We start from the raw sequence: 27,911 nt of genomic DNA on the forward strand, positions 1-27,911 counted from the left end.
GAGTACATAATACCACACAAGCCTTACAGAGATTAATAGAGTTGATTTTTAAGGAAAATAACAATGAAAGCAGTGTCATCACTACTATACACTACTAGACATCACTACTAGCATTTACATGGAAAGTTCTGATCTTGCACCATCAAAACATCAACAAAACTTGCATAGACTTCAAAGGGAACGAGATCAGCTCATTATGTTCTTTTAGAAGATTTTTACTATTTAAAATTCTGTGTCATAGTAAACCAGCTCTCTGATTAAACATCAGTGGAAAGGATTTGCTGAAGAACTAAATTCATGCTTAAAGCTCTCCTAACCTGGGACTGAACTGTAATATCTGCTTTACTGAGAAGCCTTCTGGCAGTCAGTTTAACCTAAAGATAACAAATGCCATCAACAAATTTTATTTAGCTGGAGCCAAATTAGCATTTTAACAGACAGATTCAATTCTGCCAAACCATGATTAAGAAGGTATAAAATAATTCTCTAAATTCTGGAGCCAAACTTTTTAATAAATAGACATAATAAAATAATTTCTACTTTCATTTTGAGATCATTTGAGAAAAGAAAGCACTTTTCACTTGGTGAATCAAGTTTCACACAACTAACCTGCAAGGAAGTATTTTCCACTTATGCAGATGGGGAAAGTAAGGAAAAGAATAAAGAATTTTTCTAAGGTTACAGAAGACAACCTATTTTTTTAATAGGATGAGGATCATTCACCACTCATGCTTTTATTTCCATGTCAGAGTCCATTTGAATATGAGTCCAGAAGACAGGACTGTTGTGTAGGATACAAGAACACCTCTCCATACTAGTAACTTAGGGGGGGGAAATGACAAAATTCCTTCTGCTAACACATTTTGCACAAAGTCATAGCCACTGAAAACAATTATCAAAACCTACTCAGTGTGAAAAGCTTTCATTCTGCTCTGGAAAAAAAGAACTCACATATCAGATAACTAACCAGAAATAGGAAATTGCAGATTACAGAGCAATAGCTGCCTCTTGGCAAGGTGCAGGCTTATCAGGCACCCAGAAGATTGCAATGCAGTATGGAAGCAGTTAGTGTCCCGTATTTTTCAGTCTTTTGAAAATCAGAAAAAACCCTATTCACTTTCCTGTGGCAGTATGAACTCAGATAAATGGCACATTTTTCTGATAAGATCTTATAATTAGAGCTTTTTATTTGTCGGGTAATTTGCCTTTGGTATTACTAAATAAACAGGAACATCAGCTGCCATTACTGTTAAAAGCATTTATCTTGGTCTTCCCTTCTTGCTATTAACACACTCTTTGATGGTAAATTAATAGTTTAAGCTTCTGAAAAAATGTCGTTAAAATCTCTGACCCATCATGGTATTAACTGCTCCAAACAGGTAGACAGCATCCTCTCACAAGTGGATTTCAAAGGGGAGCACAACCCAAATCAAGTTGAAGAGGCTCTAACAAATGACCTCCTAATAGATAGAAATAGTGCTCTAATGTCAATGACTATACTACTAACTGCCCTGCATCAGCCAGTTGCTGGACACAGCTAAGTCATTTACAAGGTTTAGTAGTCACTTTTATCCCTAAAAGCAAACTATGCTGCCAGGATAAGCACAACACCCTCCAGAGCACAGAACTGCATGATCAGCAGTCATGGAGAAACAGAGATAAAACAGCACCTTAATCGCAGTGACCACTGCTAGTGTCATCAGAAATATGTCAACACATGGCACAACAGTATGTGGATGGAATTCAGTGCTATTCATAGGAAGAGAGAAGGCCTTTGCAAAACTTTTCATTTGTACATCAGACAAATTTCTGAAATTGAGCAGTAGCAATTATTTGGGATTCAGAGGATTTATCATAGCTATGCTTATGCTCCCTGACTTCTGCATGCTCTTTTTAATCTGTTCCTCCTTCCTCACATTCCTGAATGGTTGTCTTCTTTGCAGCACTTGACTCCTTCTTAACCACATTTCCTTTTATTTCTTTTTTCTTTCTTTGATATCATTCTGTTAATAGTTGTGATAAGGTTTCACCTCAAGAATTTTCTTCAGTATTGATGAATACGTCTGTATAGATTTTACAGACAGTGTAAGGAGACCAAACAGAAGAGGGATGCCTAGGAAGGGTTCTCCCTCTGCAGTCTTGAGCCGTGGAGAACAACTGCTTCAGTGATCAGTGAAAATCTAAAAAAGGGCATGACCTGACAGACTGCCAATAAAGAGAATGTCCATTTCTTTAACATTCACTGGCCTTTCCATTCATTCAAAACCACTAAAAAGAAACTGCAGTATTAATTAGTCACATCTAACAGCCAGGAAATTTCTTCAAATTAAACTGCTTTACTCCAGTTGAATGCTTACATCAGTATTTTAATATAAACAAGTTCTGCAAGGTATAGCAGAGGAATTCCTAAAACTCAGCAAAGCTTCCTCCCAAAACAGCCTTTGCTGTTTCATTGTTCTGTTCCCTCATCTTAAGCTGTTTGGCCACAACTTTCCTCTGTCAAAAACAATTTTATTCAACAGCCACAGCAATACACCTACAGCATAACATTACAGTGTGTTCCACACACAGATTCCGCTGATGCTGCAGGAATTTGGGGAGGAGTCATGTAGCTTGCATAAGGTGTAAGTTTTCCGGAACAAGCAGCTTGTTTCTGATGAGGGAAAAGATGATATTTAAAACAACCACGTATAGCTATTAAGTGGGGCACTATATGCGCAAGCTTGCTATAAAAGGTACCAGCACTGCGTACACAGCTGAAAGTGAAATATATCCTATCTCTCCCACCTTCCTCCCATCTCACATTAAGTGAGCTTTAAATCAAATCCACTTGTGATAATAATATAAAGAATATTAACCAAAAATGTGTCTTCCATTTCTTTTACAAGGAACTACCTGTACCCATGGCTCACATCAAAAACATCAAGTTTAGCCTCAGGTTCTCCCTTTACTGCAGAACAAATGCCGCTGTATTGAAACAATTCTTACTTGCATTGCGACCCTTAGAGTCGCATCAGTAAGAAACTGCTGGTTCTGGGGGAAAAAGATTCCTGATTTAGGTATTTCCTTCTGTCTCAACCGATTAACTTAAAACAGGCAGACAGGGAAAATTTAGCTACAGTAGAGCATTTCAAAGATGCACACCGATTCACGTGTTATTGATGCAGGAAAGTTGATCATCCCATAAGCTTACACATATTTATATTTCTTTGACAAGCTAAACATAGACAAAAGCAGTAATATATTTTCATAGGCATGTTCTGTTCAGATTAGGTTTTAATACTTCTAAACTTTTTGAAGCTCCCTGTTAATTTAATAATTCTAATAAGAATTTAGAAAGTCTGTCTGAAAGAGAAAATTTAAATTCATTTTAGTTACATGCTTAAGTATGTGCAGGAATAGAGCTTTAAAGGTTAATGTAGAAGTGTTATATATAACATTACAGACAGTATTGGTAATTGTTAAGTGAATAGTGCTCCACAAAGTTCATGATATTAGAATGGCAGAGAAGAACATGGCTAAAACGTGCGGATTTCTGTACTAAGTATGCACCACCAATGTGCTCTAAGACTGAAACACTAAAGGGGAACCTTGAAGGCATCAGTGCCTCCCACAAAGTCACACTTAACTCAGACTACAGAGACCTAAATGGCATTTACAGAGTATAAAACTCTAGATTCAAATGCAGTATGCCTCCTGCCTCCTTTAAACTATTTTTATCTTCATCGCTTCAGGGAAGAGTTGGTTGAAGCTGACTTTTTACATTATGGAACATGTCAACTTTCTGAATATTTCTTCATATGAATTTGAATAAAAATAAATATTAAAATTTTCTCTCAAATGGAAATCAAAACCACTTGCAATTTGCAACATGCTGATATTTAATTTCAGAATTTCAATTAATACACATTTCTATATTTTTATTATTCTACTTAGTCTCATGGCATGTCCACATTAATGAGGTCATGAATATAATACCATCCCATGCAATAATATTTGAAATATTTTAGTAATTAACGGTAATTATTAAGAAAAAATTCTTCTTTAAAGTTCCCTTTCTGCTTGTTAATAAATCAGCCTTACATGAGAATAGAATAGTTGTTTTTAATATCACAGAAAAATAATTCCAGCCTATTTTAAACATACTGGAAAGCACAGCTTCTTTAACTGGTAAACTGAACATTTATTTGATCTTCTCTGAACATTCTGATAAGCAAATGATGGTATTTCCCATCAGTACTAAACAGTTGCTTCCCATAGTATTGTAAAATCAATATGACAGTAATGAAGTATTTCAGCAATAATATTATAAGGACACACCAGTATAAATGATATGCATTTTTACTTCTTATATTTTGAAATAGGGTAAAAAGTAGGAAATAATACCAATGGCTGTCATAAAATCCATAAGAAATTGTATTTCACTTGGATTGAGATATCTAATATTTTTGTTTCACTGAAACAGTTTGTGATGATAAACCATTTTGACTTTTTTTTTTTTCAATCTACCTCTACTTCAAAGCTACAGATATTTGAGAGAAACTGCCCAGCCTGAAATGCTGAACTGTGCCTTTCTCTAGTCCCTTAGCAGTAGTAAAAACAAAAATGAAAAATAAAAATTATCCTTTCACTGGGTGGGATTGTGCTATGTTAAGGAGAAAAATAATCCCCTCCAGCAGCTGTATGTCATTAAAAATTAAATATAAAAAAAGTTTTTGTGATGTGTGGTTTTACCCTAGAGCAGACAAAATACATCAAAGAAGAGAAAATCCTCTTGATCCCTCAAGTGTCTGAGAAAAACATAACATTTTAACAAGAGGCCCAAAACTAGTGAACATTTAAATAGTTTCTTGTAACTTGTAATGGTCCTTGGAGTATTACCAGCCAAAAAATTCCATCATGATTTTCCACAGTCTTGTTCTTGAACTTTGTTAGATATTTAATTGCTCTATCATTTGACCTTGTCACATCTTTAAAACATTAATTGTATTAGTTGCATAAGGCATTCAGCAGTAGTAAATATCTTTTGAATTGTCAAAGTGTATATGCTATAAAACATCAATAATTTGTTGCTTATTTTTCTTCAGCTCTTTATTGATTTCATTTTCTCCGGCAAAGGTTTCATTTTCCTCTTAAGGGAAAATCCCAAATGATTCAAATGAGTACTCCCAAGGGACTTATTCAATCCACTTAAAGAAACACAAATTGTTGTGTGTTTCTGAAACAAATAAACTATTAGGCTGTACAAGTCATGTCCTCTAAGAGTTATAAGACAGTATTTTATATGCACTAAGGAAGGGAGGAGACTTCAGCCTACTTTGTGCTGTTTTAATACTGACCTATGGAGCTAATAATTATGTTGTCCAAACCAATGGTCTCTGAACCTTTTCAATCATGAACACCTATCGGTAAAATCCTTTTGAGCACACACCCCCAAAATATGTATATTATTTATAAATTATACATATGTACTACTATACTAACATATTATGTACATTATAAAACATATATTAGAAAAAGATGAGATAGAGATTAAATAAACAGTATTTTAAAAATATTCTTCTATTTAATAATGGTAAAAAATATTTTCTTCCTGCATCCCAGGGGATTGTCCCTGACATGTGTGCACCCCAACTTCAGAGACTACTGGTCTAAACAGTGGGTGGAGAGGGTGAGTAACAGCAGTATGTTTCCAGCTGCCCCATCTCGTGCACCATGCCAGGGCTTAACAAGATATCTTAGTTCTCCTGAATGATCCATGCTTCCAGAGCTCTTCACATACGCTGGCCCCAATCCCAAAGGACCCAACTGATGCAATCTTCGAATTCACAATGGAACTTTTGCTCTAAAGTAATTTAGGCGTTTTAAAAAATTACATACTGCTCAAAAGCCTTTGTAATCAGTCATGTATGGGGTCATATCAATAAAACCTTGCCATACCAAAAGGATAGATCCAGAAGCGATTTCCTACCTAAATGGGAATTATTATTTAAGTAGTCAACCAGCTGAAAACATGTAACTGATCAGCTGGATTTTATCCTGAACTTTGGCTCCTCCAAAAATTGCTAAGAAGGGTCTCTCCAGACTTTCTAGGGCCTTAGCAAAATAATTCAGTTCTTTCTTCCTCAGGAAGCCAGCAAACACAGCCATCTGCTGATTGGGCTTCCACCTGTGCCAGCCCCCATCTCATCATGGGCAGAAGTTTTGTTATTCCTGATCAGAAATTTTCCAATTTCATTATCTGTCTTTTAAGTGTGAGCTTCAAAGTCAACAGAGTAAGATTTCAAGTTCTCGAGAAATGTGAGTTACAGATATGAAAAAGGCTTTATAAAGAAAACTGCAAACAAATCCCTCTTTTATAGGAGCATTCCATCTGCAGACAGTATAGTAAGAGAACATAATTTGTATGGTGCAGTTTTTATAGGACAAAAACAGACTCTAAAAATACAGCCAGAAATCTAAAGGAAGCCAATGCAAATCATACAATCAGTGAGTCTATACGAAAATGGAATTGGCTTAAAATACATATCTCCATTCATGTAATGCTGAAGAGGGCAGCTCCTAGTTACATGATCTCCAATAACTGCTACTGTAACGTGAAAGGTTTTTTACCTTGAAATACACTTTAAAAATAATTGTGGGAGAACAGATGGACTTGAGTGACTTGATTTACTCTAAATGAGCTTGTTCTTGTTTCCTTCATAAAGAGGTATAGACAAAGACTACAAAATCTATACCCCTTCTTGTTTATATGAATATTTCTCAACGTTTTCTTTCGGACCAGCAAACGCACATTTTCCCTTCCCAGCTAGAGCCTCATTCTAGTCCCATTAAAAGTCACAAGGCAAACATGAGATTGCCTACATCTACTAGCCAGACATCTTACTGGTATTTCTGTTATTCCTGCCAACCAGTTCCCTATTATTTTCCATTTGAAGGCTCAGGTAGAATGCAAACGCTTGGTTACTGAGAAAACTTCCTTGCATTATGCATAGATATGCAATTAAAAGTAACAACTCAGATATATTTGTAACAGTGAAATTTTTACAGTGCAGACAAGTTAATGAGCATATTTCAATAACTTTGGCATTCATTTACATACACGCGCAAAGGTAGCCTGCACGCACCTTTTACCAAAGTGTGTTTGTCTGTGGGAGATGAGCGAGCAAGCACCCGAAGCTTTGGCCAGATTTTGTCAATCCGCTCTTGCTCAATCTGGAGAGGGGAAAACACAAAAAAACCCCAAAACAGTAAAACTGTTAGCCTGTGATTAGCAAAACGCAAAATATATTTGTGTCCATGTGTCAGGTGATTCAATTCACTACTCGGATCAGCAACTTTTCTCCAAAAGCACAGAAAAATCACAACAGCCATCAATGCTGCAAATGAAGGCAAGGTCAAAAAAGGCAGTTTTCTACCACCAAAGCTCAGCTGTTGGCTAACGTAGGTAAATCTTGCCACAGCATCCAATCAGCCTTTCTTATCATCTTTATGGATAATTCCACTCAGAAACATGACTCTAAATATAGGATAGTGGAGTTTCTCAAAGCTGATCCAACATGTTTACAAGTGAATGTATGTTGTTCTGTTCTACATTTGAATCCAAGTTCTTCTCTTCATTTTGGCACCCATAATGGCAGAATTTTCTTTGTATACCAATAGCAACAAGGAAAAATCCATTGCATATACTAACGTTCCCAGGATTCCATCAATCAATGCAAAGAGTAAACGACTGTGTCCGGTCATTGATGATAGACTCAAAGAGCCAGCATAGAGTTTATGTTTTTAAAACTGACTTCAATAGTCTGTGTGTTAGCTCCATCTTTTATAAGGAGTTAAAAATCTTCCGAAGAATAGATTAAGTTATGCAAATCATTAGAGTGAGTGGATATAGCAGTACATTAGAGAAAGTGATATAAAATCAAGAAATGAGAGGAGCTGGTTCTCAGTACAGATTGCATTTTTATGAGACAGACCTGCAAACTGCTGTTGAGTTCCTTCTCCTCTTTGCTAACAAACCTGCTTTTAATGTGCTTAGTTTTGATTTCTCGTAGACTAGTGCTATAGTTCTAAAAAGTGTTGAATTAGGCTAGCACTAAACCGATAGCGGCTCTGCATCATGAACAGTAAAGACTGCATTTTCACCGGTATTTTTAATTGCAAAAGGCTAGCGGTAGAAAGAAGTCGCAATCTCTCCAAGTAGTCTTTGCTGATATGAGGTGCACATCAGTGCAGGAGAAACATTTCAGTGTTCTCACTATTTTTTAATAACATATTCATAATATGTATGGATTTATATTAATTACCTCTCCCTTCTCATTTCGGATCCTTCTGTTAAACTCCTTCCCTTCAAGGCAGAGAAAGTCTTCTCCTGGATGAATGATTCCACATTTTATGGCAATGGCACGTGCTGTGTTGATGTTGTCTCCAGTGACCATGCGGACTGTAATTCCAGCTCGCTGGCACTTTCTTATGGCTTCTGGGACCTACAAAAGCAATATAACAGGAAAGAAAATTCCTTGATAAGAGGTAAAATGTAAGTCAGGTGTTTTCAATCAGAATATTTTGAGGCTAAGAAATTTATGAAGCAAAAAGAGAAATCATACATGTTATGGCATGAATTATAGCTACCTGACTATTACAGAATTGAGGTTACACCACAGGCAAGACAAATCTTGTATCAAGAACCACATAAACCGTTTTTTAGATCAGTTGCCTAAAGCTTCTCCTGACTTTAATAAAAAGGAGTGCTCTGCAGCTCAGCATCAAGGTACAGCACGCCGAACATAACATACTCAACATATATGAAAATTTGAACTGAGAATACCCGTATTTTGTACAGAAAATTATCTAACTTCTGACCCAAACTTTCCTTTCAATAAGATTATCTAAAAAGTTATTGTAATATAGCACTATTACACTAATTCATGCATATCAACAGGTGGAACTCCTAAATATATGAGTTTAAGATTTCATTAATAATTTACGTATTTTGAAACTGTAAAAATGTAGCATGATTTTAGTTATGCTCCTTTCTGCATGAGACTAACTCTTCCTGCTGTACAATATATAAACCAGTGAGAGAGAATTCAGTGTATAACAGGGTCCGTCAGATTAATGTAGAAGCTATATTCTGACTTGGCATCATATACAGCTTACTTAACAAAAAAAAAAAAGATTTTTGTAATTAAAATATGCAAGTGCTAGGAAATTCCTAGTAATTAAATAAAGCTCTTTTAATACAGCTACTTGGGTATATGAAGTCAGTGCCTATAGAAAGGCTACATATCTGTAGCTCAATATCAGATGGGAAAAAAAATTCTATTCCCTTAAACTGTATCATAATGGAAGAATAAGAAGTGTGTGTTTAACACATCAAGAACAGCCTAGATAGATACCTTCAGCACACCACCACTTCTCCAAATTTCAATTTTACCTAGAAGACACTAAGGGCATCCTAGGACTCCTCATGAAGACAGAAACCCATCACAGCGCTACAAGAAACTGAACCGCCTTACTACAGAAGATAGCAAAGGACAGATATAAAGCAATTATAGGTTCTTACATGTGGGGCAGCAGAGAGGTACTTGAAGTAAACAAGTGACAGTCTTAGAGGAAGAAGATTCCCAAAAGATGAGCATGACTTAAATAAGCATCTGAATATTAGGCAGTGATCCTAAGTAAACTTCCAGACAATTTGAAGGTTATCTCACAAGTTAAAATAGCTCCAAAGACCTGGCCCTAGATGCTTGCTTTGCAATGTTGCCTAACACTCTCAATCTATGTAATGCATACATAACCCATACTTGAATAAATTCCCCCAATACATACACTTGACCACTGACTGCAAATTGCTGCTGTATTATCAGCTGAGCTTCTTCAGATGACATACTTATATAAAGTAATGGGATTGTCTGACTGTGATGAATTATGTCAGTAATCGTGTATATAGACCTGTTTCCTACAGAAACTAATCAGCAAATGATATGATCATGAAAAGAATTTTAATTTAAAAAGAATTATTAAAAATTAAAAAAAAAAAAAAAAAAAAAAATCCTACTTAATTTAAGAGAGGATGTCAAAATGGATATCACTGGCTACAATAGCAAAGCCTCGCTATATTCTACTGCCAGTTCAATGCAGCTTGCTGATCATAACCTCTATCATAGATATAAGTGTATTGTGGAACTCAATACCAGTTAAAGTGGATTAATCTTATCAATTAGTACAGAAAATATTAAGAAACAGAGCCACCTTCTACAACATTACACTGTTAATTTTGTGCATTTCCAGCTATTTTAATTTCCTCTATAGCCGCAAGTCTGTGGCACTGCTGAGGGCAGGACATTGCCTTTTACTTGACAACCACTGCTCTGATCCAGCGTGGCAAATGCTGGGCTTCTCACGATTTCATGGGGCCAGAAAGGCTATATATCTCGGCCCGCACGTCAGACTGAAATTATACACCCTTAAACTGTATTGTTGATAATGATTATTTGAATCAGTGAATACAATTTCACACCATATTTCTGCATCTTTATTAAAATATTTTTTCTCTGGAAAAACCTAATACTATTCACTTGCCTAATGGTATTAGAAATGTCTCTAACACTTCTAAGTCAACTCACAGAGATGCTCACACAGAGGGCATAATGGCTCATCTGGTCAGCTGTGTTCTTTCTTCTTTAATAAGCAAGAGGCAGTTGTGAGGCTTCGATTTTCCAAAATGCCTCACTGGACTAACACCTAATTGAGGATCAGACTAGTACTTTTCCCATGACTATGAAGAAAATCACTCCACCCTCAAACTGCATCCACAGAATGTGCTGTTTGCAGAATGACTCTCTGTTAATACAGATTACAGAACCAAGAGAAAAATTAAGGGACAGAGGTTTATCTTCCCCTTTCCTCATCTCTACTAACTGAGAGTATTCTTCCCACAAGTTGTATCCTGAAAACTTTATTTGGACCTGAAGCCTTTTAACATTATGAGATAGACTTCCATGGGGGACATACAATCAGATTAAACCTATTACTTAAGCAAACGACTCCTGATATAGACAGTTTCGACGTTAATAATCCTGACTATATCCCATTTGCCAATTTGGAATGCCCTTAGTATCCACTTTCACTGTGGTGACTCTCATGCACAGGATATGACAGATTTAGATGACTATCTGTAAAACCAGCACAGTGTATGAACCATGAATGAGAAAAATAAATTACAGTGCTAACAGGAAAAAAAAAGTCTAGTCACATGAAGTGCCAGTCCTATTAAACAAGGTCATGGGAAGACAAGCTAGTTTCAAATACATCTCAAACTCACCTATAACTAGAGAATTCTATTTTTTTTCTATTTTCTATTCTATTTTCCTCTTCTCTCATTTTTTGGACAGCTGGTGGGTGGTATCTGATTTAACACTGTGTACAGTAATTACAGTTAAAATATTGTTCATATTTTTTTATTGCTGTAAGGAAGAAAGAGTATTGGCAGACTGAGTGGGCAGTGGAAGCAGATATTTTCCATCAGTTTTGCAGCGCTTAAGCACACATTTTAAAATTTTCTGGTTTATTTTCTCTCTGCAAAGAAAACCTTCTAATGCATGCATGCTTGCATAAATTATCCAGTGCAGGAATATCTATCAGAATCAGGTGACAAATAAATAGGTGACATTTGGAATTGATTTATGTTCATCTCCCAGAAATAACAGATTGTAGGCGTACATTGGCAAATCAGTATAAGCCACTACAGACTCATTAAAACCAATTCAGAAAGACTGTCAAAATCAACAGAGAAATCTCTACAGGAACAAGACATCATTCTATTTGTTCTCTTCTTGTATATTTATCAAAGAAAAAAAAAACATGCACACACAAACCAAAAACTAAATATCAAGCAGGTAGTTCAGTGCTTGATAAAAACAACGGCTCATAATGATTAAGCTAGTGTCTGAATTAACCCAAAAAAGTCATGGGTGTCCGGATAAAGCTGGTCAGTTGCTGGATATAATTGTTGAATAATTCATCCAAATAGTTTCTTTCAATGTACGGAAGGAAATGCAAGTGTAAGAAAGCTCCCAGCAATATAATCAGAACAGATGCAGCGCTCTTATCTCTGAAACCATGCTAGCGTGACACTGCAGATATTCACATATTTGAACACTCCAAGGATGCATGTGAGCAATGTGGAAACAAGGAAGCTATAATTTTGCATGTGTTAACTCCAACAGTCATTTTAGAGAAAAGGAAAAAAAGTGAGCCTTTCCCAAGACAAACGGGAATGTAATTTAAGGGAAACTAAAAGCTGCCAGGATGGTGACACTGGATTGTTTCATTGGAATTACCTAATCTACCATTTCTGTCAGAATAAATTCTGACATCCACAAATACTAACAATACTAATAAAACAGCAGTTGTAGCAGTATTTCTGATTTTTTATGCTCTTTTTTCCCTACAGAAAGCACTTTGAAAATTCATAAACTCCAGTGGTGGCTTTATTTAATAAGCAGGCTTAATTCTGGCAAAATAGTAGGGTCCTTTATAACAGCTCAACATCTTATTATTTGCATTTACAGTGGTGCTTTCACCATTGTAATATATGTATATTACGATATTCCCACTAAGTCAGATGTTCTATACCTAGACAGTTTTTCTGAAATTTATGTTTTTGTTCTGGCTTGGGGTTTTTTGGTTCATTTCTTTCCCCTAAGGTACTGCTACTGCTTTTTACCAATGTGTGGAGTAGTAATAATTTAAACATTGTTTTAAACGTTCTCATGATGTTATTACCACTTTAAAACAGTCGAAAGGGACAAGGAGGAAAAAAACTCAAAAAACAAAGTCCCAAAAACCAACTGTCCAACATTTGGTAAAATTCTGAAATTATAAACATTTTATTGTGTGTCTTGCAGTGAAGTAAGAAGTGTTACTGCATATTCTGGTGTTAAACTACAAGAAAATCAATACATTATTCAAATAATTACCTAGAAATAAAATGTTTTCCTGCCTTCATCTTCTTTGATTCTTTACATAGAAGTCAGACTTGACCTCTTTATTTTTAGCAACATTATTCATTTTTACCTCAAGCTCCTAAGAAATCATTCCCTACAAGATGAGAGCAGTTCTCTTATAAAACACACTCATCATAATCACATGAAAGGATAGTTTGCAGCTATTTTCAATAATAACTGCAAATCCCACTGCCACCCATTCCCTCAGTCTGTCATACCACACATAATCTGATTTAAAGCTATTTTCTAACTACATGTGTCATGAATCAATTTTGGAGGGAAAGAGGACTGATTCACAGTTCCAGTGGTCACTGACAGTTAAAAACTTTCTGACTTTATATGTATGTGAGCTAGAGCATTAAGGGATCATTGCAGACAGAACATTTGAAGAATGTTTTAAAATATTTTTAAAGACTTGTAATGTCAGATGTAAAGGACAGATGGATTAGCAGCAAGAGACCATCTGATGACAGATAAAGTGAATGCTATTTATCTGATGATTGCAGAGATTAGGAATTTATCATACAGTTTTCACCTAAACAAGATTTACTTTATATTATAACCTTGATACTGAAAAACCCCCAAGAAATTCCATTATCATGCAAAGCATACTTATGCAGTTGGTATCTGTAGTTGTAATTGTATCATGCTAGTTTCCAAAGTTGCAGCAGTCAGAAATATGTAAAAGCCTGCTTTACAAAGAACTCGGGGAAATAAAACAGATTAATTTACACTTTTGATGTTTTAGTAAAAAAAAAAAAAATTCCTAACATGTCTAGCATTGCCAACAATTCTCAGTGGATCAAATACAAAGATTTAGATGTGATTAAAGAAAAGATGCAGCAAAAATGTAAAATGAAACAGAAGAATAAAAAAAGACAAAAGATTGGGACCACACTACTTACTTTTTGCAGCAACAGAGCCCACTCTTTTTGTATAAGAGAAATTCAAGTTCTCTTTCGATGACCTTACTCCAAAGCAATCCACAGTCATTAATCATCTACTGAAATAACAGCAGAATCGAAGACTGGCTTTCTTGGAGTAAAACAGGAGAGCATTCATCGCTCCCATTTGCAGGAGGTGCTAGGGCAGGTGCTCTCACATCACACCACGCGGCTGCAGCTGTGCCTACACAGCAGCCGTGGCCACACACCCACGGTTGAGTCAGCGAGAAAAGCACCAACGAAAGATATGGAAAATGCCTGCATTTTACGCTCAGCACTTTCAACTTTGGGACTTACCTTCTGTCACTGTTTATAAACTGTAAAACGGAATTTATTCTCCGCTGTCAAGATTAATTATCAAGCACCATATGCACGGGTCAGAAACAAAGTTTCTACCTCTTAATCTTCCCTTTGTATCACTGTAGTAATATAATTTACAAGTGTAGTAGCAGGCACATGCTTCCAGTGTACACACCCAAAACTGATTTTCTCAGTTTGAGTTGAAATTTTAGTCATATTTTTACAAGCTATTCAAGTATAGTTATCCATGAAATCTGCAGCCTTTCCATGGCAAAGCTTTTCCTTGTCCAAATACAACAAGTAGCCACCAGTTACAATCTTAAGACAATTAGTGAAGTGGCAACTGTTACAGTAAAACACAAAGTCCAAGACTGTGTGCAACTTCTGTGGAAAGCGAGCACATTGCTGTTATAATCATGGCAATTACAATCACTGCACGTCTTTTCTCTACTTTCAGAGCACACGCTTTCAGAGCATATCATTGCATTACTTAAAGGAAAGTTCTTTAATATCTGGGAGCATAATAAAACTTTTGCTCATCAGTCCTTTATACTACTCCTTGAGAGAAGGTTAAGTCACCTCAATCCTCTAGTTCAAAAAGCCCTCTTTTGCTGTACTTAACTATCCGTTGATTAATAGTTGATTTTTATCAAGTTAATTATTTGACTTTTTATCAAGTAAAACCTATTTCTAAAGCTCACTTCCATCATCTTTGACAGAGCTAATTAAAAAAAAAAAAGATAAAAGCTGCAAGTAATCCGTAATTCAATTTATGTTCAGTTCTTCAAGACATGCTTTACAACATAAGAATTCGATATACCTCTGGCCTTACTGGGTCTTCAATGCCAACAACACAAATGCAAGTCAGGTCAGATAATATGTCATTTTCATTGTCCCAGTCAGGCTCCGGGCTGCTGTTAAAGTCTCGGAAAGCAACACAGATAGTTCTCAGTCCATCACAGGCCATTGGTTCAATCACTTTCTTCACCATTTCATCTCGGTCACGTGGTCTGAAGATACGAGGTTCACCAGCTGCGTTAAGGATCCTGGAACACCTTTTTTATTTATGAGAGGGGGAAAAAATAAAAAAGGTTGATTGTGTATTTGCGTGACTGCTGAAAAGTATTTCCTTGTTATCAGCTTGTTTCATTCAACATTTTCCTTTTTTGATGGCAAGTTTTAAATTTCTAGTGCAAATTTCTAGATTAAACAGGAAGATCCACTACTGAAATATCAGAGACAATTTGTTTGTAACTTATTACAGAGACATCAAGATCCCTTCATCCATTATTTCCTCAATACCCACATAATTAATGAGCTGACAACTTAAAATGAAATTGAAAAATCCTTATCTTCCAAATGGGTTGAACGTAAAGAATCCATTTGTAAACTACTGAATGTAGACCCAATTCTTTGGCTAGCCAATGATAAGAAAAATAAGCCACACAGTTCTGCAAGAGCGAGCACTTAAGAAAAAAATTTAGAAAAGAACAGTAACAGTTTGTACCACTAAAGTGTGTCATATTTCTACTCTAAGTAGCAAATTCCAAATACCGAAATTCCCACATATGTCTTATTAGTGTCAGAATGTTTTGCGTTTTGGAAAAACACAGCAACTAACCCATTGAACTTACTTCTTCAGAACAATTTCAGAAGCTCCTTTGCTGTACATTCGGAAACTACCGTCTGGCATTTTAATGACAGTACTCATTGACTTTCTCACAGAGTTGAACGTGTAAACTTTATAGAGTTTCTCCTCAGGGATGAGGTTCCGAACAGGCTCATAATCCTGCTTCAAATCCAGGACAAACCCCAAGAGGCCGCACTCCGTCTTATTGCCTACCTGGCGAGGCAGGCCGCCTTCTTTTTCTGGTGGCTGAAGAGAAGAAAAAATTAGATACAAATTTCTTTAATGATAAGCAATATACAATGCCTTCTGAACAATGAATAACAAAGTTGCAGTGTACCATTTAAGATCTGAAACTCTAACTGTGCAGTCACGTGCCTTCCAGTTTTTAAAAGCTAGCAAAAATCCATAAAGCTATAACAGACTTGAAGCAGCTATTCTCACAATGAGGCAAATTTCTCTGGACAAATAACTACATTTGGTCTCTTGCATTTCTTTTCTTTCAAATTAGCCATTGGCAGCTGAATAGCTTGTGATGCCTAGGCAATACATCATTAAAAATAAAGTAACTTTCTGTAGGCTCAAAAATAATTAATTCTCATTTGTCAAAAACAGAGTATTTCCTTTTCTCACTTGCTTAGAATTACATTGTTTTGCTGACTTTCATGGTTATAATGGTGAGTTAAAGAAAGATCTGTCCTTTTTTTTCTACCAGGCATTTTTAATGTAAAAATAAATCTGCATCTAATCATAACAGTAAATGTCAGTGAAAAAAGTATTTCCAACAATCTATAAAATAATAGTTCTACACCTGAAAGTATCTGTTTCTAGAATTACCATACTTTAGTCTGCTGTTTCAGACAACAAATGCTTTATATGTTAGAAAAAATGGAGTAGCCTAAACATTTTGCAACTCCTGACAATTCTCAGCCCTTCTAGGTGCAAGGAAGGCTGTACCTTCCCATTCAAAATACAAACAAACATACATTTCATTTACAAACTTTTTTGGAGGTGTAATACACCCCAAAGAAAAAGTTCCTGTGTTGTCAAGACTCCAGATTGACTTAACGTGATCTACGTGCGAACTACAGACTGTCAACAACTTAAATTTTCTTACTCAGTAGAATTAGAAGAGTGTTGTTTAAGCTAGGGCTAAACTATCCTTATGGGAACCAAAAGACAGAAAAGTCCTTTCACAGCTTTAGTTTGCGTTGAAAACAGGTTTTGATTTGACTCAAGACAAGACTGTAAGTCATCATTGTCAACGTGACTTAAACTTTTGCTTCACCTTTTGCAGAATTAGGACTGCAGGACTATATTCAGAATCCATGTTTAATTTCACTATAGAGTTTAAAATCCAGTCTACTTTGGAAATGGGATACCTAAGCAGATGGAATTCCCTACATTGACCCTCAGTGGGATGAGAGGTAATGCAGGGAATTATTAAAGTTGCAAATCAGAAATCCTACTTAGATTTGAGTTCTTGCAACAAGTACGGCAACAAAAAGGGAAAAAGGGACCTTTAAGTAAGCATTAGCAAGTAATAAGTATTCCAGATAACAACCAATTGCAGCTGGTTTAAAAAATGAAGGTCAGGTAGATAATAATAGACTGGTCTAGAACTGAAGTAATCAATTAAACACAGATTTTCCGTAAGAATCATCTTTGTATCACCAGGAAAATATATACATGATGACAGATAGATTAATTTAATTTCTTTTTCAGAGAGATGCACCTATGGTGAGCAATACATAATAATCTAAAAATCTCTGTCTCAAAGAGATTTATCCTTCCAAGAAGTATTGTAATATGTTTCTTCTGTATGAACCATCATTTCTACTGAGTTATATAGGTCACATCTGTGTCACTATGACATTTTAGTGTTACTCCAGGGTCAATGTAAAACACTGACGCTCAGCAAAAATGCTAATATGATATATTAATTTTATTATATGCTATAACAACTTGCCCTGCTATAATTCCATTATACTGTGATGTAACTTCCCTCTGGATTCTCAAATTCATTTAAGAATCCCTAATTTAAAACCCAAGAGCTTCTAGTTATGTGTATCTGGAAGGATTTTTACATTCAGTAGATATGAAGATCTCAGTTAGGAGTCAAAAAAATACCATTTAAAATACAGTTTTGTTTAAATAAATTAGATTCATTTTTATGACATTGCAGGCACACAGTTCCTGAAACATGCTAAGAACTTCAGGTTTCTCAAAGCAACAGAGTAATCAACTTCACTGCCTGGGTAGTGATGCTAGGAAAGACCGATTTCTCTGTGCGTATCATATCAAACTCTTTCCATTTTACATCTAAATCCTCATTTATGCTTTTGTTCTCTCTGCCACTGAAGTCAGTGAATCTCGTCATTGACTTAAATGTGAACGTGGTCAAGCCACTAGCAAACACACACTGGAAACCAATGAAAGACACAAATTTCTTTCCATTAAAGACATACAATTCTAGACAATAGTTAATTTATACATATGATTTCATCATGACCTGATGTGAATGAATATTGAGAAAATAAAAATCTACCCACATGTCACAATATATAAAACTAAATATTAGAGTCCTTCTAAAATTATTTTTATTTCGACAAAAAGTAGATCACACTCTCCTCTTCTTACTGAGATCTAAAAATAGATTTCTTTTTGTGAACATCTTTTAATGCAAACACGTTAAGCAAGGGGAAAAAAATCCAGTGAAAAGAAAATGAACAGACATTTCAGAAAGGTTTCAAAATCTAACAAGTGGCCACCTCCCTCTAGAGCAGCTGCTGTCTCCATATTCTTTGTACATTACATTATAATAAAGCATATGGTGGTGAGAGCTGGCAAGTAGCACTTCCTTTCCTGTACTGTTTCAGCTCAAAATCTATATGCCAAAACTAGTCTCTTTGCAGATTGTTCTTGACAATCCCTTGCAGAAGCTGCTGGCTTTTAAAACTTCCTACTGTGCTGTATCTAAATTTACTTCGTGCTGAAATCTGCAGTTTATGGCACCTGGAAAACAAAAGGACAGCCCAAAGGGGTTACTTTTAAATAATTAACTAGCAACAACTTCATTGACTCCTCGGAGAATGAAAACCCTTTGACAACATATGAGAGAAAGCCTTTGAACTGTGATTTGCAAATAGGAACCTAATCTTTTTGAATGCGCTGTTTCTCAGAGCTCAGTGAAAGATCTTTTGCTGGTCACAAGACAGCTACATACTGTACAGTCTTCTCCTAGGAAGAGACTGATCCAATATCTTCCTCCAATAACAACTTTCTGCTGATATGTGCAAAATTTTTTCAAATGTTTCTTCCAAGTCTTTGTATTATTTATGTAATAATAATATTTCAATTATAAGTAAATACTTGCACGCAAAACAAACTGCAGACAGATGTTAAAAAAATAGCTGTTACAACTATCAAATCAAAATCGGTTTCTAGGTCAAAGTACAGCTGTATTATTAAGGCTTAAAAATACCAACCCAAAAGCTAGCATTGACCTAATACTGAATTTGGATTACAAAAGGAGTTTTCAGAATTATTTCACTGAAAAATAAAACAGGTTAAGAAGGAAGAAAGATAAAGCTGTGGGCATAACTTCAAGAGGTGCTTCAACTTCTTAAATTAGATTAGGAAATTATAATGCTTCCATTTTTACCATAACACACACTAAACCTCATTTTTCTCATTGCCACTTTTGATGTGAAAAGAAAGGACCTGGCAAGGAGATCCAAGTACTCTTTCCAAATGAAAATGTTAGGATTTCATATATTATCTGAAACCTTCATTTGTTTTATGCTTTTCTTCTGTGTTTACAGATTGAACTACTCCTTTAGAATAATGATGATTGTAAGTATACCAGGTTTATTAAGACAAAAAACTAACTTTGCTAGAATATTATATCCATATTGAATGTTCCATTTCAACTCCATTCACAGTAGGCAAACAGACAGAGGAAAACACTTTTTTTTTAAATTAAATTGTGAAAGATTTCCATTCTATATTTTATTTACTCAAAAAAGAGAAAATGGACCAGGATGTGCAGGAATTTTCTCTGTATATTTAAACATTATATATGCAAAATTTAAAATAACTGAGAAGGATGAATGCTGTTCGAACCATGCGATATTTTTATTTTTTAATTCCTAATACTGTAAAAAGGAGAACTACTAAAAAACTACGGTACCATCCAATTCAGAGATATTCCCTCATTACATAATTTGAGTCAATGGTTTAGCAGAAGACATCTAAAGCAAGATTAAAACATACTAAATTTATGATCTAATGTATCAGCTTTCTGTAGATACAGGTTTATTCAACTGACTTCAAGCTAAACCAAGACAGATTTAGAAATTACTGTTCATCTTAGAGAAAAACCTTGAAAATGAAAGGAGCAAATTCTTTCTAGCCAAGGATTAAGAATCTAAACCTTTGCTTGACTAAATAAAGTTTTCAATTACAAAATGGGAAATGGTTTCAAAAGATATGTTGAAAGTAAGAAAGCAGTAATACCAGACATAAGCTGTTCTAGTTTTCATTTATGATTTGTTTGGTATCCTGTTAACTACAGAAGTTCAACAGCAGCACTGTTCTTTCTGTCTTTCATAGTATGACCTTTTCCACAGATCCTTCACCCCAGCTATAATCCGGATTCTGGATGCCAAACACCAGAAACGAATTTGCTTTATCTTCTCTTTTGTTCTCTACTATTCGTTCTAAGAGTATTTACTGTTTTCTAGCTGTATCACCTCTGCATCACTACATAGGAATGCAGATCCCTGAGTAAGAATGCAGCAGAAACTTTGATAAAGCTTGTCTGGAAATAGGCTGGTTTTGATATGCAAAGATTCTCTTACGGAATTTTTTTTTTCCACTTTCACTTATTGTTTAGAAAGCTTACTTAATAATCCTATCTGACTTTTCTCTTCCCAAACATTACTGTGGAACTTTCCTTTGGTTTTATTGAACTTCTGCCCACATTATACTTTCAATGCTATCTCAGCACACAGCATACTGCTGGCTTTCCAGGCAGACCACAACTGGCATATTAATCTATATATGACTAGGATAATACTACTTAACCAAACTTCAAACATTTTATTAGAATTCTAGAAAAAATCTCTTTGTAGGTTACAACAAAGAAAACCAAACCAGCATCCTAAAGTTAAATTTCACTACAAATAGCTGGCATCAGCTCTATATTGTTAAAATGTTATGAATTTACTTTCCTAAGGTCTTTATTTAGGAATAAAAATCAGTCTTTATATCTTGTGCAGATTCTGATCTTTGCTACCCTTGAGGACACATCTAGAATAATATTATGGACTTGACTGATGAGGAGGAGCACAATTTGTCCTCAGACTGTTTAGAATTTTAAGTAGTTTTTCATGTTAATGATTAGTAAGTTACCTCTGTTTCATACAACGCACAGAAAGCAACATGCTTTCTGATAATATATATGCTATTTTACAACTCAGAATCATCACTGCAAGGTAGAATACAGTTGAAATTCAGTTAAATGGAAGTCAAAAGTCAGTTTGAATTGGGGTCAGCATAAGGGATTGAAAAAGAACAGTTAACAGCTTGGAGCTGATTGTGTAATCATTTTGGCATCAGAAGAAACAGACTGCATTAACCTTACATACTGTTCTGATCTCACTCACTGGATTTAAAGCCCAACATTTAAAAGTTTAAAGGTTTGATGGGTTTTTTTATTCTTATACACACCCCTGAGTAGACTAACACAGGTGTTCCCATTCACTTATATTATGCCTGTTCATCAGAAAGTAAAATTTATTTCCTTTTTACCTTCAGAGGATTAACAAATTTTATAGACTAAACTGATACAGGTCTCTTCTCTCACTTCATTTCAAGCTCAAGCAAAGCATTTCAGTTCCAAAGAACTGGAGGTCCACATCCCTTAAGGATGGTAAGCTTCTAAATTCCTGACTTTGATCAGTTTGCTCCATAATGCATCATTTTTTGGGTCCCATGATTACACATTCATCATTTCAAAGCCCTATGGTACATACATTTGGAATTTGGCTCTAAACCAGACAACAAAAAATGTTTGGGAACCCTTTAATAGGTGCTGTATATGCTCTAGTAACAAAGACTGGCTGTATTTTCTAAACATAATAAAATTTATGTTTCACATAGTGGTGTTACACAGTGCTGTACAGAAGCCAGAAAATTATTGTAAGGTGGCATGCAATATGTTTTAAGGAATGCTAATATAGCTTATCTAAAATCAAAAAGTCATAGGCTTAAACAAGAAATTTGATTGTGAAGAGTTTCTGACAGAGAGGAGACTCATGGGAAAAAAGACATTCACCTCTAATGGTGGCTCGGGGATTATCAACAGTATGTTTTATAGGAAAAAGAATCAGGCAGGAAGAATCAAACAGAAGGTGACGGGAAAAGGGAAAGTGTTTTTAGTAAATTCCCCCTTTATTGCCAAGTCTCTTCCTTTTTCTTTAAATACTTCCTACATGATTTAGACACTTAAACATCTCCATCACAGACAGGAGGACATGGAGTGTTTGAATTCAAAAACAGTGGGAGAAGCAGGATTAAGAGAAAAAAATGGGTTTACACAGACGTGTATTGGTCATCAAGCACGTCAGCAGGATTCTGTAGCATAAAATAGGACTAAACCAAAGGAGAACATAGGGAGGAAAATAATAAATGGATCATATAAATAAATATCGTATTGATGTGTGTCCCGTATTTCTATTCTGAAAAGACTGGAAAAGGGGATATGACAGCTAATTCCTTTTGCTTCCCATTATTCACAAAACTCTAATATCCACAACAGCTCCATTTCTTGGGAGAATGTGTACCAAGTAAGTCGCCTCAAGTTCTCACTATTTACTCTAGGCACCTGCAGCCACCGTCATAAGCCTATCAAAATCAAGGCAATTTATTCCAAATCGTGACTGACAGGCACTGATTTGTTAGCCAGCCTGATACGCATTCCAGATCTAGATGACCTAAACCGAAAGCACTTGAAACATCTTTCAGCACTCACAAGGGATATAAAATCTGAAGACTAAAATCAGAAATGTAAACAACAACATTGTTTAATTGTAAAGTTATACACTTGTAAGTTGTTACTTAATACTACTGGCTAGTGAGGCGGACTTCTCACTGAACCAGCTACTGTACAGCCCTTTAAATATTACATGTCGGATGCAGGCAGCAGTCTCATATAATTTAAACCTCTAAGCCACAGCAAAATTGTAGTCTCAAAGTACATGTATATTGCATGTCAAGGCTAAGCCAGGACCCCAACTTGCTGGCAGTTCAAATCGTTAAAGCCATACGATAACCTTCATATCTCTCATGGTTAGAGATTGCCCAGGACATCCTGCTGAGCTCAGTTATGCTGTCTCAGCAAGAAACGAGCAGTGATAGAGAAGAAGTTTAACAGACTTCCCTATCACTAATCAGACATGTGCTGCACCCTTCAGCTGACACGAAGCAGGCTCCTCAGATGAGTGACAGCAGCGTCATTTGGCAATGCTCCCCAGCACAGGCCCCTATCTTGTTATTTAACAATCATTTAACGATCAGATCTGCTCAGACTTCCTAGGAAATTGGTAACAGGGATTTTTGACTCATTACTGTATAGGGTGTAAGAAACAATATATTTGTACAGTAGCCAGAAGGATGAAATTATTTAGGTACAACTGGCATAATTAGATCTACTGCAACAGTTAGATGATATTCAAATCCAGGCTTCCTGCATCAGATTAGCTCTGATGCAGGATAATTATTTAATTTTTAGGAGGATAATTATTTAATATATTTTCCTATTATCTGAAGACAGACCTGAAAATGATGCAATAATCTATTTAATTAATGCAGTGCTGTGGTACCATGTAATTCTCATTGCTAGCGCTTGAGATAGATACAAGTTTAGTCAGACATAACATTATATAAAAACGGTGTATTTCAAATTCTCTTGTTGCCTCAAATAATAGCAAGGCAATAAGCCTATAAAAAGGGGCGAGCTGTAATTATGTAATGTATCAGTGTGACATTTCCTATCAACATGGCAAAGTTAAGGGAGCAGCAGTGATGTGGCTCAGTGAATATGGACTTCTGCTTGTTTCACCTCACGTAACAGGAACAGGGAAAAAATGATACTACCCATAAATTCCCCAAGAGTGATTATGAAAGAAGATGAAATCATGCATGAAGAACAGACTGAAAGGCTGGTGTGACAGTCTCTACTCCCTCTCTTGTTGACTGTTACCTATTTTTACATTCAAAAAGAGCTAATACTTTGCCCTTAATTTTAAAAGCAAATAATTAAATTACCCTTTTAGTTTGAAGGATGAATTTACCTTTGGTTAATTTGAGTAATTAAAGGATAAGGCCAAAAAATACTGCCACAAACATGAAAATTTTTTCTTCTTCTCACTAGTTAAAGGTAAGAGATGAATATGTCAGTCCTGTACACATTTTCCACAAAATTACAGAGTAGTTGAGGCTGGCAGGCACCAGCCTCCCTCTTTTGGGAGGCCATCTAAGCCCAGTGCCCCTGCTGAAGCAGGTCCAACTAGAGTAGGTCACTCAGAGCTGTGTCCAGATGGGTTTTGAGTACCTCCAGGGAGGGAGACTACAACCTCTCTAAGCAACCTGTGCCAATGTTTGACCACTCTCACAGTAAAACGTGTTTTCTTATGTTTAAATGGAATTTCCTGTCTTTCTCATTGCCTTTTTGCCTTTCACTGGGCACCACTGAGAAGAGTCTGGCTCCATCTTCTTTATTCCCTCCCATCAGAAACTTACACACATTGATGAAGTCCCCTCTGAGCCTCCTCTTCTCCAGGCTGAACCGTCCCAGTTTTCTCAAACTCCAACTTACATGTCAGGCACTCAGCCCCATCATCCAGATCATTAATGATGTGAAACAGTATTGGCCCCCCCTTATTGATCACTGGGATATGCCATTAGTGATCGGCTTCCAGCTGGACTTTGTCATCACAACCCCCTGAGACCAGCAGTTCAGCCAGGTTTCAATCCACCTCACTGACCACTTTTCTAGTCCCTACTTCAGCAGTTTTTCAGTTCACTCTCAAGAACAGAGGATGCAAGTTAACAATACAGACAAAACGTTTATATTGTGTGTGCATAAATTTTCAGACATGCAAAATGTTGACACATACAAGCAATTTGCACTATTCGTATGACACTGTTACTCCCTAGATATAAAGAACTTGTTAGAACTAATTAGAACAAAAATTGCTACTTCCTTCAGCTTCACAACCAGAGAAAAAGTGAGATAGCTATAGTAGAAGCAATATTTGAGGTACTTAACAAAGCTAACTTTAACTACATTTATCTATGTAATTAATTTAATTGGGCCCAGAGCAAGGATTTCTGATTTCAAATTATGAAAACATTAACTGATAACTTTTTAAAATTAATAATACCTTTTCATAAAGTCCTGCACGTGTAACTGAACAATACTTATTCTAAGGAACCAAACATTGACATGTATGTTATATTTATACGTTACAGTTCACTAGTGACTCTGTAATCAAAAGATGTGCCTCATGAGTTTTTCCTTTTCATCTCCCAATCCATTCTGGTTCTCCAATTCAAACATTTTCCTTTTGTAATAAATAGTCTACATTTCAAGGCTAAAATAAGTAAAATAGAAGGTTGGATGTCTTTTAATTTAATAAATAAAAATAATTTTTAAAAATATCTCAATTCCAAAATGACAACAATTCATGGCTGAATTTAAACAGAGCTACATTAATACACCACATTACAGTGCAAAGAATGAACTCTGCCTTGTTATGACACTAGTGATTAATCACATTTATGATTAGGATACTCCAGCCTTAGTGTTTCCAGATTAGATTAAACTGAATTTTACAGAGAGAGATTTTTCTCCACATTTTCCCCAGAAGACCCTTGGTATATTTATTATACTCATAAAATGTTATTCGTCTGTACATAGGGGCTTTCCTATTGTTATTGATCAAAACCATTCACATGTTCCATTATAACGTATCATTGAATGACATTTTGGCTCTCAAATTTTGAAAATTATGTATTCAATTTCCAAATTTGGACACTAAAAATCTCCACTCTTGTCCTTTTGTACAATCCCATTCACAGGGAACTGGCAATTGTTAGATTTATACTAGTGCCATTCCAGCTTTGTTTAAGTGCAACAAGAACTGTTGACAAGTAACCTATATAATCAAAATAATTAGACACAGCAATTGTTATTAACTTACTTTAATTAACAACCAATTTACTTTAAATATAGTCTAAGTACAAAGTTTCAGTTAAAGCTAGCTATAAAGAAAGAAGCAAGAGCATGTTTCTCCCCTGTTACCAATATGGTTAGAACACAGACCAGAGTGACAAACGTGCCATTTCTAAACCAAGTTGATTAAAAGTAAGAACAGATTAACAGGTTTTATAACCTTCTGATAATTTCTTCCATCTATTTGGCAAAAGCTTGCTATATTTTCATGAACGACAAACGAGGTGAACATTTTTCTTTAAGTGCAAAAGAGAAATTGCACTTAATTGCAGAATTGTAATTGGTACCTCCATAATGACAACCCAAACATCTGCTACTTTGTTTTAGATCTATTAAACAGGTTTTACTGCATGCTGATATTAGACTGGCTTCAGGGGTGTTGCAGACACAGAAAACAGTGACAAGAGACAAACTGCATAATGCTGAGCTGATCAGGTAGTGAAAATTCAATTTCAAGGCAAACATCTGCAGTTTAAAAAGTATATTTCCAAATTAGAACCAATACTAGGGATTTACATGTTTTTGCCAACATTAAAAGCATTAACGCATCCGTTTAGGGCTGAAACCTCATCTTTTAGATTTGAGGAAATAGAGATACATTTTCTTCAGTTATAGCAGTGATCTAACGAGCAACTGTATGTTTGGCAAACCTCCTTTGAGTCACTCTAATGCACACTATAGTAATCTATCACAACAGTTTTCTCCCTAGCATCTCAAGACTTTTTCTCACCAAGGTTGCCTACAAAAACCTCATTCAATGTGTCTGAACACATCCTCATCATCAAAATTCCAGTTACATAATCTTCCTCACTTTTAATTAACTAGTTAACTCTCAATCAAAATTAATCACATTTTTTAAAAACACCTCCACTAGCAGTCTGAGGTGGTTCTCATGCATGCTTTCTACTAGCCATTGTCCGTGAATTTCAGCCACAAAGTTGTGAAACGCACACCATCTATTCCATGTTATCTAAATACACCAACTCTCATTTAATTTCCATAACCTTCTCTATGCTTTTTACTAATTAGAACTGGAAATCTTGCAGTGCACTGTACACATTAAATCATTATTTTAGGCTAATGAATTGGACAAAAAAAACAGTGCCACTATCTGAAAAATGTGTACTGTGATAATGAGCATACTGTACAAGAATTTTATCATCACATTAAGTAAGAGAAAATGCATGGCCTTTACATATGCACATCAAAATACTGAATTTCAACAAAAGAAATAGTATTTACAGGTAGCTGATCTGTGTATACAGTTTTCATTTGCACAAAACTTATCAATACCTTGGATTTTCTACTTTTCTACTAAATACATAAATATATCTTAGATAGGAAAACTAAATGTCTAGAAAGATCAAACCAAAGGAAAAAAAAAATATCAGTCTTAATACTCACTGCCTTTCTAGTTGCAGCACAATTACAAACAATTTGTATAGTTTAAGGAGCTAAATTTAGTAAGCACAAAGCAAATCTAGCCACATGAAACATAAAAGGAAGGTTTTTTTCACTTGACTTAAGCTACTGATTATAGCCCATCATAATTATAGATCTTCTCTGTTAATAGTACTCATTTCCAGAGTAAGGAAAAGGGTTCTTCAAGCATCCATTTCTAAATGAGTCTAAAAACACTAACAGCAGCTATTTCACTTATCATACAAAATGTACTCCTCTCTAAATCTACACTAGCACATATCGGCTGAAATGATTTTTAAATTGGTTTT

General features: G+C 35.5%; 1 protein-coding gene across 12 annotated transcripts in view; it reads right to left on the reverse strand.

Moving 5' to 3' along the window:
- The window catches only part of ATP2B2 (ATPase plasma membrane Ca2+ transporting 2), a 184,480-nt gene that overhangs the window by 38,873 nt on the left and 117,696 nt on the right, over window positions 1-27,911 (reverse strand). For all 12 annotated transcript variants that reach the window (XM_059823438.1, XM_059823436.1, XM_059823435.1 and 9 more), the window contains 4 exons: window positions 15,889-16,130; window positions 15,075-15,309; window positions 8,307-8,486; window positions 7,128-7,215 (listed from right to left, as the gene is read on the reverse strand). In XM_059823438.1, coding sequence (XP_059679421.1) covers window positions 7,128-7,215; window positions 8,307-8,486; window positions 15,075-15,309; window positions 15,889-16,130 — 745 coding nt within the window. The remainder of the gene's footprint in view (window positions 1-7,127; window positions 7,216-8,306; window positions 8,487-15,074; window positions 15,310-15,888; window positions 16,131-27,911) is intronic.

The sequence above is a fragment of the Gavia stellata genome, chromosome 12 (assembly GCF_030936135.1).
Source record: "Gavia stellata isolate bGavSte3 chromosome 12, bGavSte3.hap2, whole genome shotgun sequence".
Lineage (NCBI taxonomy): Eukaryota > Metazoa > Chordata > Aves > Gaviiformes > Gaviidae > Gavia > Gavia stellata.